Source organism: Somniosus microcephalus, chromosome 6 (assembly GCF_052327205.1).
Source record: "Somniosus microcephalus isolate GS21.2 chromosome 6, FLI_Smic_1.0, whole genome shotgun sequence".
In the NCBI taxonomy this organism is placed as follows: Eukaryota; Metazoa; Chordata; class Chondrichthyes; order Squaliformes; family Somniosidae; genus Somniosus; species Somniosus microcephalus.
The window spans coordinates 11015587-11028508 of NC_140992.1; the positions used below are offsets into that span (position 1 = coordinate 11015587).

The following is a 12922-nucleotide window of genomic DNA, read 5'->3' on the forward strand; positions in this document are numbered from 1 at the left end:
AAGGGGTTCGGCTGTCAGCATTCCCAAGGACCAATCCATGCACACTCACCTCATCCCACTCCAGAAGGTAGCTGGTGATTTTTGAGCCATTATCAACAGGTGCCTGGGTGAGAATTAAAAAAATTTAAAGAGATTTGCAATCGACGCTTCCGTGTATACTGCTTCTGTAGAACTACACAAGATTACAACACAGAAAGAGGTCATTCGGCCCATCATGTCTGTGCCGGCTCATTCCTAGAGCAATCCCAAACTAATCCCACTGCCTCGCTCTCTCCCCATAGCCCTGTATCAATCCCAAACTAATCCCACTGCCTCGCTCTCTCCCCATAGCCCTGTATCAATCCTAAACTAATCCCACTGCCCCGCTCTCTCCCCATAGCCCTGTATCAATCCCAAACTAATCCCACTGCCTCGCTCTCTCCCCATAGCCCTGTATCAATCCCAAACTAATCCCACTGCCTCGCTCTCTCCCCATAGCCCTGTATCAATCCTAAACTAATCCCACTGCCCCGCTCTCTCCCCATAGCCCTGTATCAATCCTAAACTAATCCCACTGCCTCGCTCTCTCCCCATAGCCCTGTATCAATCCCAAACTAATCCCACTGCCTCGCTCTCTCCCCATAGCCCTGTATCAATCCTAAACTAATCCCACTGCCCCGCTCTCTCCCCATAGCCCTGTATCAATCCCAAACTAATCCCACTGCCTCGCTCTCTCCCCATAGCCCTGTATCAATCCTAAACTAATCCCACTGCCCCGCTCTCTCCCCATAGCCCTGTATCAATCCCAAACTAATCCCACTGCCCCGCTCTCTCCCCATAGCCCTGCATCAATCCTAAACTAATCCCACTGCCCCACTCTCCCCATAGCCCTGCATCAATCCTAAACTAATCCCACTGCCCCGCTCTCTCCCCATAGCCCTGCATCAATCCTAAACTAATCCCACTGCCCCGCTCTCTCCCCATAGCCCTGTATCAATCCCAAACTAATCCCACTGCCCCGCTCTCTCCCCATAGCCCTGTATCAATCCCAAACTAATCCCACTGCACCGCACTCTCCCCATAGCCCTGCATCAATCACAAACTAATCCCACTGCCCCGCGCTCTCCCCATAGCCCTGTATCAATCCCAAACTAATCTCACTGCCCCGCTCACTCCCCATAGCCCTGTATCAATCCCAAACTAATCTCACTGCCCCGCTCTCTCCCCATAGCCCTGCATCAATCCCAAACTAATCCCACTGCCCCGCTCTCTCCCCATAGTCCTGTATGTTCCTCTGTTTCAAATATTGATCCAATTTTCCTTGGAAAGATGCAATGTTCTCTCTGCCTCAACCAGTCCCTGTGGTAAAGCGTTCCATGCTCACACAACCCTCTGTGTAAAGATATTTCTCCAAACCTCCCTCCTCACTCTGTGACAATTTTAAAGCGATGCCGCCTCGTTACGCAGTTCCCTCGCCTGTGTTATAAACTGACCGAAAGTTCAGGACCCGTGGTCAGTTAATAAATTCACTCCCTGGTCTGCTGTTGAGCCACAAAGATCAGAAGGCCCCAACACCCTCAGTCTGGCAGGTTAGCGGTCAGCATGGCAACGTCGGCCTCAGTGCCGCACAGTTGCTCATTATCCCGTGTCCCCTGCAGGGAGTTGCACACGTGAGGCTCTCGAGAGCAGGATTTGGGCTTCAGCGGTGACGCCTCCTTAAGGGTTCATTAGCCGCCTGACACTCACCTCAGGAAAGGCATGGGTGAGGTATCGGAGGCCACTTGGACTCTCTGGAATTGTACCTCAGCAAGGATTTACATCGAGTCTCCAGCACAGAAACAGGCCATTCGGCCCAACAGGTCCATGCTGGAGATTTGCTCTCCAAGAGCCTCCTCCCACCCTACTTCACCTCACTCTGTCAACATATCCTTCTATTCCTTTCTCCCTCAGGTGTTTATCTAGCTTCCCCTTAAATCCATCGATACTATTCGCCTCAACCACTCTCTGTGGTAGCGAGTTCCACATTCTCACTACTCTCTGAGTAAAGAAGTTGCTCCTGAATTCTTGATTGGATTTATCAACACAGAGAGAGTCAACACTCTCAAACTCATCAGACAATCTTGTACCTTGTCCCCTAACTATTGGACCTCTGGTTCCCCAAGCTCTCCACCACTGGGGGTTTTCCTCGCCTCATGTCTGGGTCTGTTGTAGACTCATTGATGGAGATTGATCGCTGTGATTAGTCAACAACTCCATTATCGTTGGATCGTGCGACTGCCACAGGAACATACGAACAGGATTAGACCATTCAGACCCTTGAGCCTGTTCCACCATTCAATTAGACGTATCTTAACTCCATCTACCCGCCTTAGTTCTGTATCCCTTAATAATCTTGCCGAACAAAAATCTATCAATCTCATTTTTGAAATTTTCAATTGACCCCCGGCCTCAACAGCTTTTTGGGGGGAGTTCCACATTTCCACTGCCCTTTGTGTGAAGAAGTGCTTCCTGACATCACCCCTGAATGGCCTGGCTCTAATTTTAAGGTTGTGCCCCCTTGTTCTGGACTCCCCCCACCAGAGGAACTAGTTTCTCTCTGTCGACCCGATCAACTCCTTTAATCATCTTAAACACCTCGATTAGATCACCAGTTAATCTTCTAAACTCGAGGGAATACAAGCCCAGTCTGTGCAAACTGTCCTCAGAATTTAACCCTTTCAGCCCCGCTAACATCTCTTACCTTCCACTGTACGGTCAGTGTGCTTTTGGTCCGATGAGAGAGTTTTGGGGGGAATGGGGTGTCGGGGGCGCAGCTCTGAGTTGTGAAGCTGACCGGCTCCGAATAGGATCCTTTCACTGAATTGTAGATTGTGGAAACTCTGGAAAACACGAGGTGAGACAGGACGGTCAGGCGAGCGCAGAACAGGGCCGAGGGTGGATGGAGGTCAGCCAGACAGCCAGTTGGGGCGAGGGGCTGGAGGAAGTAAATTCTCATGGAGAACCTTTTAGCACGCGACGTGTCTCCCCACATCCCGTGCACGCTTATACTTTTCGCAAATTCCACCCCCCCCAATTTGAATAAACCTTTGCTCCAGCGTGGAGACACTCGAGAACGTGGGATTGTTCTCCTTGGAGCAGTCCCCCAGTCCTTCCTCCCTCCAACAGGCTTTCGGAACTCAAAGACATGCCTTCACCCAACCCAAAGATCGCCAACTCTGATTGGACGTACTCCCGGAGGTTTCATCATATGACCTGCTGCCTCCGACCGACCGCCACCCCCCCCCCCGCACACCCGCCATTGGTCGGCCGACACGCCCATCCTCGCGGTGCCCCGCCCCCCTTCCCACCGGCCAATCAGAAAGTGAACAGACTCTTCATTACCCGACGCCATGATTCTTGACCGTCAGTCAAACCTTTCTTTCCCCCACCCCCGCTCTCCAAAAGTTTTATAACCAATAAACAAAAGTGCTTTCAAAAAACACAATTTTATTTAATGACCCAATGATTTATCCGCCTCTGGCTTTTTGCGGCCTTCACCTACATTTCTCAATTTAAAGAAATAATCGGGGGGGGGTTTACCAATCTGAGTCTCGCTCACAAACACTGTGACTCCGTTCGAGCGGTCTTTCCAAACATGCTCACCTGAAGTGATATTCTGTTGTTGGCCGTAAGTCAGTCAGGCTGTATTCTAAATCTTCGCCACTGAAGAAGGTGCAAACACACTGGTTAGAATTGAAACACAGAGAATGATTCGGCACAGAAGGAGGCCATTCGGCCCATCGTGCCTGTGCCAGTTTGTTGAAAGAGCTCCCCAATTAGTTCCACACCCCACCCCCCCTCCCTGCTCTTCCCCCGGAGCCCGGCAAATGTTTCCTTTTCAAGTATTTATCCAATTCCCTTTCGGAAGTTCCTATTGAATCTGCTTCCCCCGCCCTTTCAGGCAGCGCGTTCCAGATCACAACAACTCGCTGCGTAACAAACATTCTCCTCGTCGCCCCTTTGGTTCTTTTGCCGATTATCTTCACTCTGTGTCCTCTGGTTACCGACCCTCCTGCCAGCGGAAAGAGTTTCTCCTTATTTACTCTATCAAACCCTTCATGATTTTGAACACCTCTATTCAGTCTCCCCTTAACCTTCTCTGCTCAGAGGAGAACAATCCCAGTTTCTCCACATAACTGAAGTCTCTCATCCCTCGACAGGGTAGATGCGGGTTCTGGGTTCTGTTTACGGCCTGTAGTGTTGGACTGCTCTGGGAAGCGGTCACGAATTGGGAACACCTGCAGGTCAGAGATTTACTTCGGAAAATTCCAGACAGGAGCAGCTCACCCAAGGTGTTCACGCTCAGCTGACAGCCTCTGGCCTTCACCGTGTCTCTGGCCCACGGCTACAGAACAGTGCATTGGCTCGAATCTAATTAGCAAAATTCAACTGATTAACATCGCTCTCTCGCATAAACATTGTGGCTTCTGTATAGTGTGAAGTGTTGTAGAGATGGGACAGTGTAGAGGGAGCTTTACTCTGTATCTAACCCGTGCTGTACCTGCCCTGGGAGTGTTTGATGGGACAGTGCAGAGGGAGCTTTACTCTGTCTCTAACCCCGTGCTGTACCTGCCCTGGGAGTGTTTGATGGGGACAGTGTAGAGGGAGCTTTACTCTGTATCTAACCTGTGCTGCACCTGCCCTGGGAGTGTTTGATGGGACAGTGTAGAGGGAGCTTTACTTTGTATCTAACCCATGCTGTACCTGCCCTGGGAGTGTTTGATGGGACAGTGTAGAGGGAGCTTTACTCTGTATCTAACCTGTGCTGTACCTGCCCTGGGAGTGTTTGATGGGGACAGTGTAGAGGGAGCTTTACTCTGTATCTAACCCGTGCTGTACCTGCCCTGGGAGTGTTTGATGGGACAGTGTAGAGGGAGCTTTACTCTGTATCTAACCTGTGCTGTACCTGCCCTGGGAGTGTTTGATGGGACAGTGTAGAGGGAGCTTTACTCTGTATCTAACCCGTTCTGTACCTGCCCTGGGAGTGTTTGATGGGGACAGTGTAGAGGGAGCTTTACTCTGTATCTAACCCGTGCTGTACCTGCCCTGGGAGTGTTTGATGGGACAGTGTAGAGGGAGCTTTACTCTGTATCTAACCTGTGCTGTACCTGCCCTGGGAGTGTTTGATGGGACAGTGTAGAGGGAGCTTTACTGTGTATCTAATCTGTGCTGTACCTGCCCTGGGAGTGTTTGATGGGGACAGTGTAGAGGGAGCTTTACTCTGTATCTAATCTGTGCTGTACCTGCCCTGGGAGTCTTTGATGGGACAGTGTAGAGGGAGCTTTACTCTGTATCTAACCTGTGCTGTACCTGCCCTGGGAGTGTTTGATGGGACAGTGTAGAGGGAGCTTTACTCTGTATCTAACCCGTGCTGTACCTGCCCTGGGAGTGTTTGATGGGACAGTGTAGAGGGAGCTTTACTCTGTATCTAACCCGTGCTGCACCTGCCCTGGGAGTGTTTGATGGGGACAGTGTAGAGGGAGCTTTACTCTGTATCTAACCCGTGCTGTACCTGCCCTGGGAGTGTTTGATGGGGACAGTGTAGAGGGAGCTTTACTGTGTATCTAACCCCATGCTGTACCTGCCCTGGGAATGTTTGATGGGACAGTGTAGAGGGAGCTTTACTCTGTATCTAACCCGTGCTGTACCTACCCTGGGAATGTTTGATGGGGACAGTGTAGAGGGAGCTTTACTGTGTATCTAACCCCATGCTGTACCTGCCCTGGGAATGTTTGATGGGGACAGTGTAGAGGGAGCTTTACTGTGTATCTAACCCCATGCTGTACCTGCCCTGGGAGTGTTTGATGGGGCAGTGTAGAGGGAGCTTTACTCTGTATCTAACCCGTGCTGTACCTGCCCTGGGAATGTTTGATGGGGACAGTGTAGAGGGAGCTTTACTGTGTATCTAACCCCATGCTGTACCTGCCCTGGGAGTGTTTGATGGGACAGTGTAGAGGGAGCTTTACTGTGTATCTAACCCGTGTTGTTCCTGCCCTGGGAGTGTTTGATGGGACAATGTAGAGGGAGCTTTACTCTGTATCTAACCCGTGCTGTACCTGCCCTGGGAGTGTTTGATGGGACAGTATAGAGGGAGCTTTACTCTGTATCTAACCCATGCTGTACCTGCCCTGGGAGTGTTTGATGGGGATAGTGTAGAGGGAGCTTTACTGTGTATCTAACCCGTGCTGTACCTGCCCTGGGAGTGTTTGATGGGACAGTGTAGAGGGAGCTTTACTCTGTATCTAACCCGTGCTGTACCTGCCCTGGGAGTGTTTGATGGGACAGTGTAGAGGGAGCTTTACTCTGCATCTAACCCGTGCTGTACCTGCCCTGGGAGTGTTTGATGGGACAGTGTAGAGGGAGCTTTACTCTGTATCTAACCCGTGCTGTACCTGCCCTGGGACTGTTTGACGGGACAGTGTAGAGGGAGCTTTACTCTGTATCTAACCCGTGCTGTACCTGCCCTGGGAGTGTTTGATGGGACAGTGTAGAGGGAGCTTTACTCTGTATCTAACCCGTGCTGTACCTGCCCTGGGAGTGTTTGATGGGGCAATGTAGAGGGAGCTTTACTCTGTATCTAATCTGTGCTGTACCTGCCCTGGGAGTCTTTGATGGGACAGTGTAGAGGGAGCTTTACTCTGTATCTAACCTGTGCTGTACCTGCCCTGGGAGTGTTTGGTGGGACAGTGTAGAGGGAGCTTTACTCTGTATCTAACCCGTGCTGTACCTGCCCTGGGAGTGTTTGATGGGGACAGTGTAGAGGGAGCTTTACTCTGTATCTAACCCGTGCTGTACCTGCCCTGGGAGTGTTTGATGGGGCAGTGTAGAGGGAGCTTTACTGTGTATCTAACCCCATGCTGTACCTGCCCTGGGAATGTTTGATGGGACAGTGTAGAGGGAGCTTTACTCTGTATCTAACACGTGCTGTACCTGCCCTGGGAATGTTTGATGGGGACAGTGTAGAGGGAGCTTTACTGTGTATCTAACCCCATGCTGTACCTGCCCTGGGAATGTTTGATGGGGACAGTGTAGAGGGAGGTTTACTCTGTATCTAACCCCATGCTGTACCTGCCCTGGGAATGTTTGATGGGACAGTGTAGAGAGAGCTTTACTCTGTATCTAACCCGTGCTGTACCTGCCCTGGGAGTGTTTGATGGGGACAGTGTAGAGGGAGCTTTACTCTGTATCTAACCCGTGCTGTACCTGCCCTGGGAGTGTTTGATGGGACAGTGTAGAGGGAGCTTTACTCTGTATCTAACCCGTGCTGTACCTGCCCCGGGAGTGTTTGATGGGACAGTGTAGAGGGAGCTTTACTCTGTATCTAACCCGTGCTGTACCTGCCCTGGGAGTGTTTGATGGGACAGTGTAGAGGGAGCTTTACTCTGTATCTAACCCGTGCTGTACCTGCCCCGGGAGTGTTTGATGGGACAGTGTAGAGGGAGCTTTACTCTGTATCTAACCCGTGCTGTACCTGCCCTGGGAGTGTTTGATGGGACAGTGTAGAGGGAGCTTTACTCTGTATCTAACCCGTGCTGTACCTGACCTGGGAGTGTTTGATGGGACAGTGTAGAGGGAGCTTTACTCTGTATCTAACCCGTGCTGTACCTGCCCTGGGAGTGTTTGATGGGACAGTGTAGAGGGAGCTTTACTCTGTATCTAACCCGTGCTGTACCTGCCCTGGGAGTGTTTGATGGGGAAAGTGGATGAAGTTTTCCATTCCCAGTCTCTAACATCCCTCACATCACCGGTATGTTTTTGTAGAAGCTGGGGTTTCTCACCTATAAATAATCTTGTACTTCCCGTCCTTGCCCTTATCCGATGAGGCCACTTCGTAGTTACAGGTGAAAGGCAGGCCGTTGGTGTGTTTGTCCCCGTTCATTAGGCCTATGGGTGGGGCCCAGGTGAGGAGAGCTGCCCGGGCTTGTACATTGGACACCTGGGAAAGAAAGCACACAAGACATAAAATCACACGGAGTCTCCCGCACAGAAACAGGCCATTCGGCCCAACTGGTCCATACGTGTGTTTCTGCTCCACACCAGCCGCCTCCCACCCCTCTTCATCTAACCCAATCAAGAAATCCTTCTATTCCTTTCTCCCTCGTGTGTTTATCTTGCTTCCCCTTAACTGCGTCTATGTGTTCACCTCAACCGCTCCCTGTGGTAGCGAGTTCCACAGTCTCACCACTCTCTGGGTAAAGAAGTTTCTCCTGAATTCCCTACTGGATTTATTAGTGACTATCTTATATTGATGGCCCCAAGATCTGGTCTCTCCCCACAAGTGGAAACATCTTCTCTGTGTCAAACCCCTTCATAATTTTGAAGATCTCGATCAGGTCTCCCCTCAGCCTTCTCTTTTCTCGAGAAGAGAGCCCCAGCCTGTTCAGTCTTTCCCGATAGTTGTAACCTCCCAGTCCTGGTATCATCCTGGTAAATCTTTTCCGCACCTTCTCCAGACAACATCTCATGAAGGAACACCATAGTACAGGACAGAATGGGAGAAAAGACAAGGTACTAGTGATTTATTTTACGTGGATTTACAGTGTTGGACACTAATGGGTTGAAGGAGGGGATAGCGCAACGAGTCTAGATTTAGACACATGATGCAGGGAGTGTGAAGCGTACGTTTCGCACATTCTCTTCATCACAAAGACCACCTACTTCCACCTCCACCACATCGCCCTTCTGTTGCTCGAACCCTCATCCATGCCTTTGTCAGCTCCAGACACGAATTTCTAAAGCTCTCCTGGTCGATCTTCCACCCTCCACGCTCTTCAAACACCAGCAGCAGGTGAGATGAGGTGGGGGCGGAGATGGGGTGATGTTACGGGGGTTGGGAGTAAGTGGTCTTGGTGATGGAGAGGATATGGGGTCAGAAGCTTGGCTCAGGGTCAAATAATAAGTCAGGTTTGCGAGCAGACTGGTTCAGCCAGGAGGTTGAACAGGAGCGCTCCTCCTGGCTCCACTGCGGCCTACGCTTCTCCCCCTCGCTCCCGCTCCCCCCTCGCTACCGCCGCTCGCTACCGCTCCACCCTCCTCCTCGCTCCCCCTGCCTCTCGCTCCCCCCTCGCCAGCGCTCCCCCTCCCCTCTCCCTCCCTCTCCCCCTCGCTCCCCCCTCGCCACCGCTCCCCCTCCCCTCTCCCTCTCGCTCCCTCTTCCCCCCTCCTCCTCGCTCCTCCCTCCCCCTCCCCTCTGGCTACACCCCTCCCCCTCCCCTCTGGCTCCCCCCCTCCCCCATCTCCCCCCCCTTGCTCCCCGTTCCCCCACTGCCCTGCCCCCCGGACCTATCCGCTGTCAGCATCACATCCGACACAAATTAGTGTCCTTGGAACTCTCGGGAAATATATTGACACGGCCCGACGTCCAATTCCAGCTCTGAGCTGGCCGACCATTTCACCTCCACCCCACGCGCCCCCCCGCACCTCCGCCCGCCCAGAAAATGGGGCTAAATGAATTTCTCCCCTTTCCCCACCTTCAGCCTATTCTACGGTGTCCTACGGTGCCTCACTGAGACAAAGAACAGCAACAGCGCATTCGGCCGTAACCCGCGCTGACCAACAAATGCTCCATTATTAATATAATTAAGGACCTGATCCCGAATCCCCCCCCGCCCCCGCCTCCCCCTCCCCCTCATCCTCCGACTGCGCCCTGGGACCGATGTTCCCGCGAAATATTCTTGGCCATTTGAATGATCATTTTTTTCCCCATCATGAAGCCGTCGAGCGGCCCGCGTGGGGGGGGCCCCAGGTCGCTGCGCGGCCTCGCGGCCAAACGGGAACGTTGTTCGGGACGTCCCATTGCTTCGGAGGCTCTCTGTCGACGCAAGTTGTCGCTGCAAGTTACAGGTCGAGTGACTCTCCCGAACTGCAAACGTGCTGAGAATTCAAGCTGCTCACTTGTGAAATTGAAAAGTTTAAAAAAAAAAGCAAAAAAAGAGAAAACTGGTTTACGGGATGCCGTTGTGTTTGCCCAGTGGTTTTTGTTCCAGTCAAACCTTGGGTCACAAAACTGAGGTCCCGGCTGTGGCGGGGGGCCACCCATCAGGACAAGGCCCGAAAGGCAACGGCTCACCGGCTCCCCCCGGTGGCTCAACGGGCACTTGCACCAGGCCGGTGAGGAAAGGAAGTTCCTCGAAACAAAACACACACGAGAGGAAAGGCCTCAGACGCCACACAACTTTTTCCTTCTCAGTGATATTTTAAGAGGATGACCTCTTTGCTGGAAAAGCCTCGAAACAGCTGAAGTAGGAATTAAATGTGGCGCAACTGAAACGGCACAAAGCCAGGAATCACTTTGGAGCGATGATGATTCGATATGACAGGAAACTCTTTTTTATCCAGCACCGACGGGACCGGCGTGGTGCTGGTTTATCAAAAAGTCCGGATTACAGAGAGGTATAGTAAAAGGTACGAGAGCTCCGTACACAGCCACAGATCCAGGCGTCCCTGTTGCATAGCAACAGGTGTAGGAACCCCGGCCACAAGATCCAGGCGTCCCTGTTGCACAGCAACAGGTGCGGGAACCCCGGTTACACAGTCCAGGAACTGCCATTAATATGAAGTAAAACTTACCTGAAACTACTCCTGAATTTTGCCGGTTAACAGAGATTTCCGGTTATTTAGGTGCCGGTAAATCGAGAGTTTCCTGTAATTGATTCCCTTGCGCTGTTGAGTTTAGTGACTCGTCCAAACCACTTTCGCTAGCGGCTTCACTGGCAATCGCTGCTTAAGCAATTTTTTTCAACATCCAAGTGGATGAAAGAATGTTGCATTTCATTAGAATTCTCTGGAACGGCAAAATCTGGCCACGGCCCAACTCGCGCCACGTCCCGTTCACCCTGTGCTCGCTGACCCACACTGGCTCCCGGTCCGGCAACGCCTCCAATCCTCACCCTCGTGTTCAAATCCCTCCACGGCCTCGCCCCTTCCCCATCTCTGTAACCTCCTCCAGCCCCACAACTCATGTTCCCTGTAATGTTTTTTTTGGTGCACAGCCCATTCAATTTTTCGTGTGTGTGTGTGTGTGTGTGTGCGGTTATTTCCACTGAAAAGCCGGTGAGCGGACTGCGAGGGACCTCCAGCGGGAACGCTGCCTACAGCCCCCTCCGAGATCTCTGCGCTCCTCCAAATTCTGGCCTCTTGCTCATCCCCGATTTCCATCGCTCCACCATTGGCGGCCGTGCCTTCAGCTGCCTGGGCCCTAAGCTCTGGAATTCCCTCCCTAAACCTCTCCGCCTCTCTCTCCTCCTTTAAGACGCTCCTTAAAACCGACCTCTTTGACCAAGCTTTTGGTCGCCTGTCCTAATATCTCCATATGTGGCTCGGTGTCAAATTTTGTTTGATTACGCTCCTGTGAAGCATCTTGGGATGTTCTACTATGTTAAAGGGGCTATATAAATACAAGTTGTATCTGAGCAAAAAGAACAAAAAGTGCTGGAAACACTCAGTGGGTCTGGCAACGGCTGTTGGGGGCGGGGAAGGTGGGATGCTTAAGCCCCACCGCCCCCCCCCCCACCACCCCGCCCGTAGTTTTCACTTCGCTGGAACAGCCATGGATTTCTGACACCAATAATGCTACAGATACGATTTTAAACCTGCCCGTCTGGTGGGAACTGTGTGGGCACACGGGCGGGGGTGTTTAAATCACCGGTCCTCGCGCTCCTGGGAATCAGATGGATCTACACCCACTTCAGCCCCCCCCGCCCCTCCTCCATCCGCGAAACCCCCACCCCTCCTCCATCCGCCAAACCCCCGCCCCCCCTCCATCCGCCAACCCCCCCTCCCCGTACACTCACGACTCCCACCCCAGGTTAAAATCGGGCCTGCGGAATCCGATCAAATTAAAACCAGTCAGATTTCCTATAATGGGCGGGGGGTGGGGCGCGTCAGTGGTGCCAGAATATCGAGCAGCCCCTGAAGGTGAAAATCCACCGCGGAGTGTCTCAAAGGCAAATGAGCTCTGTGCTCAATCTGCTGGTTATAGTGGGCCATCTGCTGGCCAAGCAAAAACTACAGCACAGCAAAGGTTTTCAAATTTAGGAACCTAGGAATCGCCCGTCAAGGAAAGGCCGAGGAGGCCCATCGAGTTCGCCTTCTCCGATCCTGGTCGTCACATGATCCAACGATAATGGAGTTGTTGACCAATCACAGCGGTCAATCTCCATCAATGATTCTACAACAGACCCAGACACGAGGCGAGGAAAACCCCCCATTGGTGGAGAGCTTGGGGAACCACAGGTCCAAAGTCATCTGTTCCTCCCAATTATTGCTACACTCACCACACATCATGTCTCAAATTACTCATATCCGCTATCCCAAAATGTTATTATCTGAAAGAAATCTCTCTCATTTACATTTGAATGAATCAACACTAATTGCTTCCGCCTCGGGAGCCTGTTCCATAGATTGACCACTCGCTCACTGAAATATTGTTTCCACGGATTCGGGTCGCCAACTCTGATTGGACATATTCCCGCCAGTTTCACCACATGACCTCCCACCTCTGACCGTCCCGCCCGGTCAAAACAGCCTTTTTTTTCCCCCCATGTCCAATATTTCTATAATTAATAAATGAAAGTCACTTTTATTTTTTTGGTGCCCCAAGATTTTCTCCCACCTTCCTCACAGCAATCTTACAGCACAGAAGGAGGCCATTCGGCCCATCGTGCCTGTGCCGGCTCTTTGAAAGAGCGATCCAATTGGCCCCACCCCACCCCTCCCACTGCCCCCTGCTCTTTCCCCGCAGCCCTGCAGATTTTTCTCTTTCAAGTATTTATCCAATTCTCTTCTGAAAGTTATTATTGAATCTGCTTCTTTCAGGCAGCGCATTCCAGATCACAACAACTTGCTGCATAAAATAATTTTTCCTCATCTCCCCTCTGGTTCTTTAACCTTTAATTCCTGGAGA

General features: G+C 51.8%; 1 protein-coding gene across 1 annotated transcript in view; it reads right to left on the reverse strand.

Moving 5' to 3' along the window:
* The window catches only part of fndc3ba (fibronectin type III domain containing 3Ba), a 480942-nt gene that overhangs the window by 167542 nt on the left and 300478 nt on the right, over nt 1–12922 (reverse strand). The window contains exons 8-11 of the mRNA XM_085989714.1: nt 7797–7954; nt 3622–3681; nt 2720–2858; nt 50–103 (exon numbers count right to left, since the gene is read on the reverse strand). Of these exons, the coding sequence (XP_085845840.1) occupies nt 50–103; nt 2720–2858; nt 3622–3681; nt 7797–7954 (411 nt within the window). The remainder of the gene's footprint in view (nt 1–49; nt 104–2719; nt 2859–3621; nt 3682–7796; nt 7955–12922) is intronic.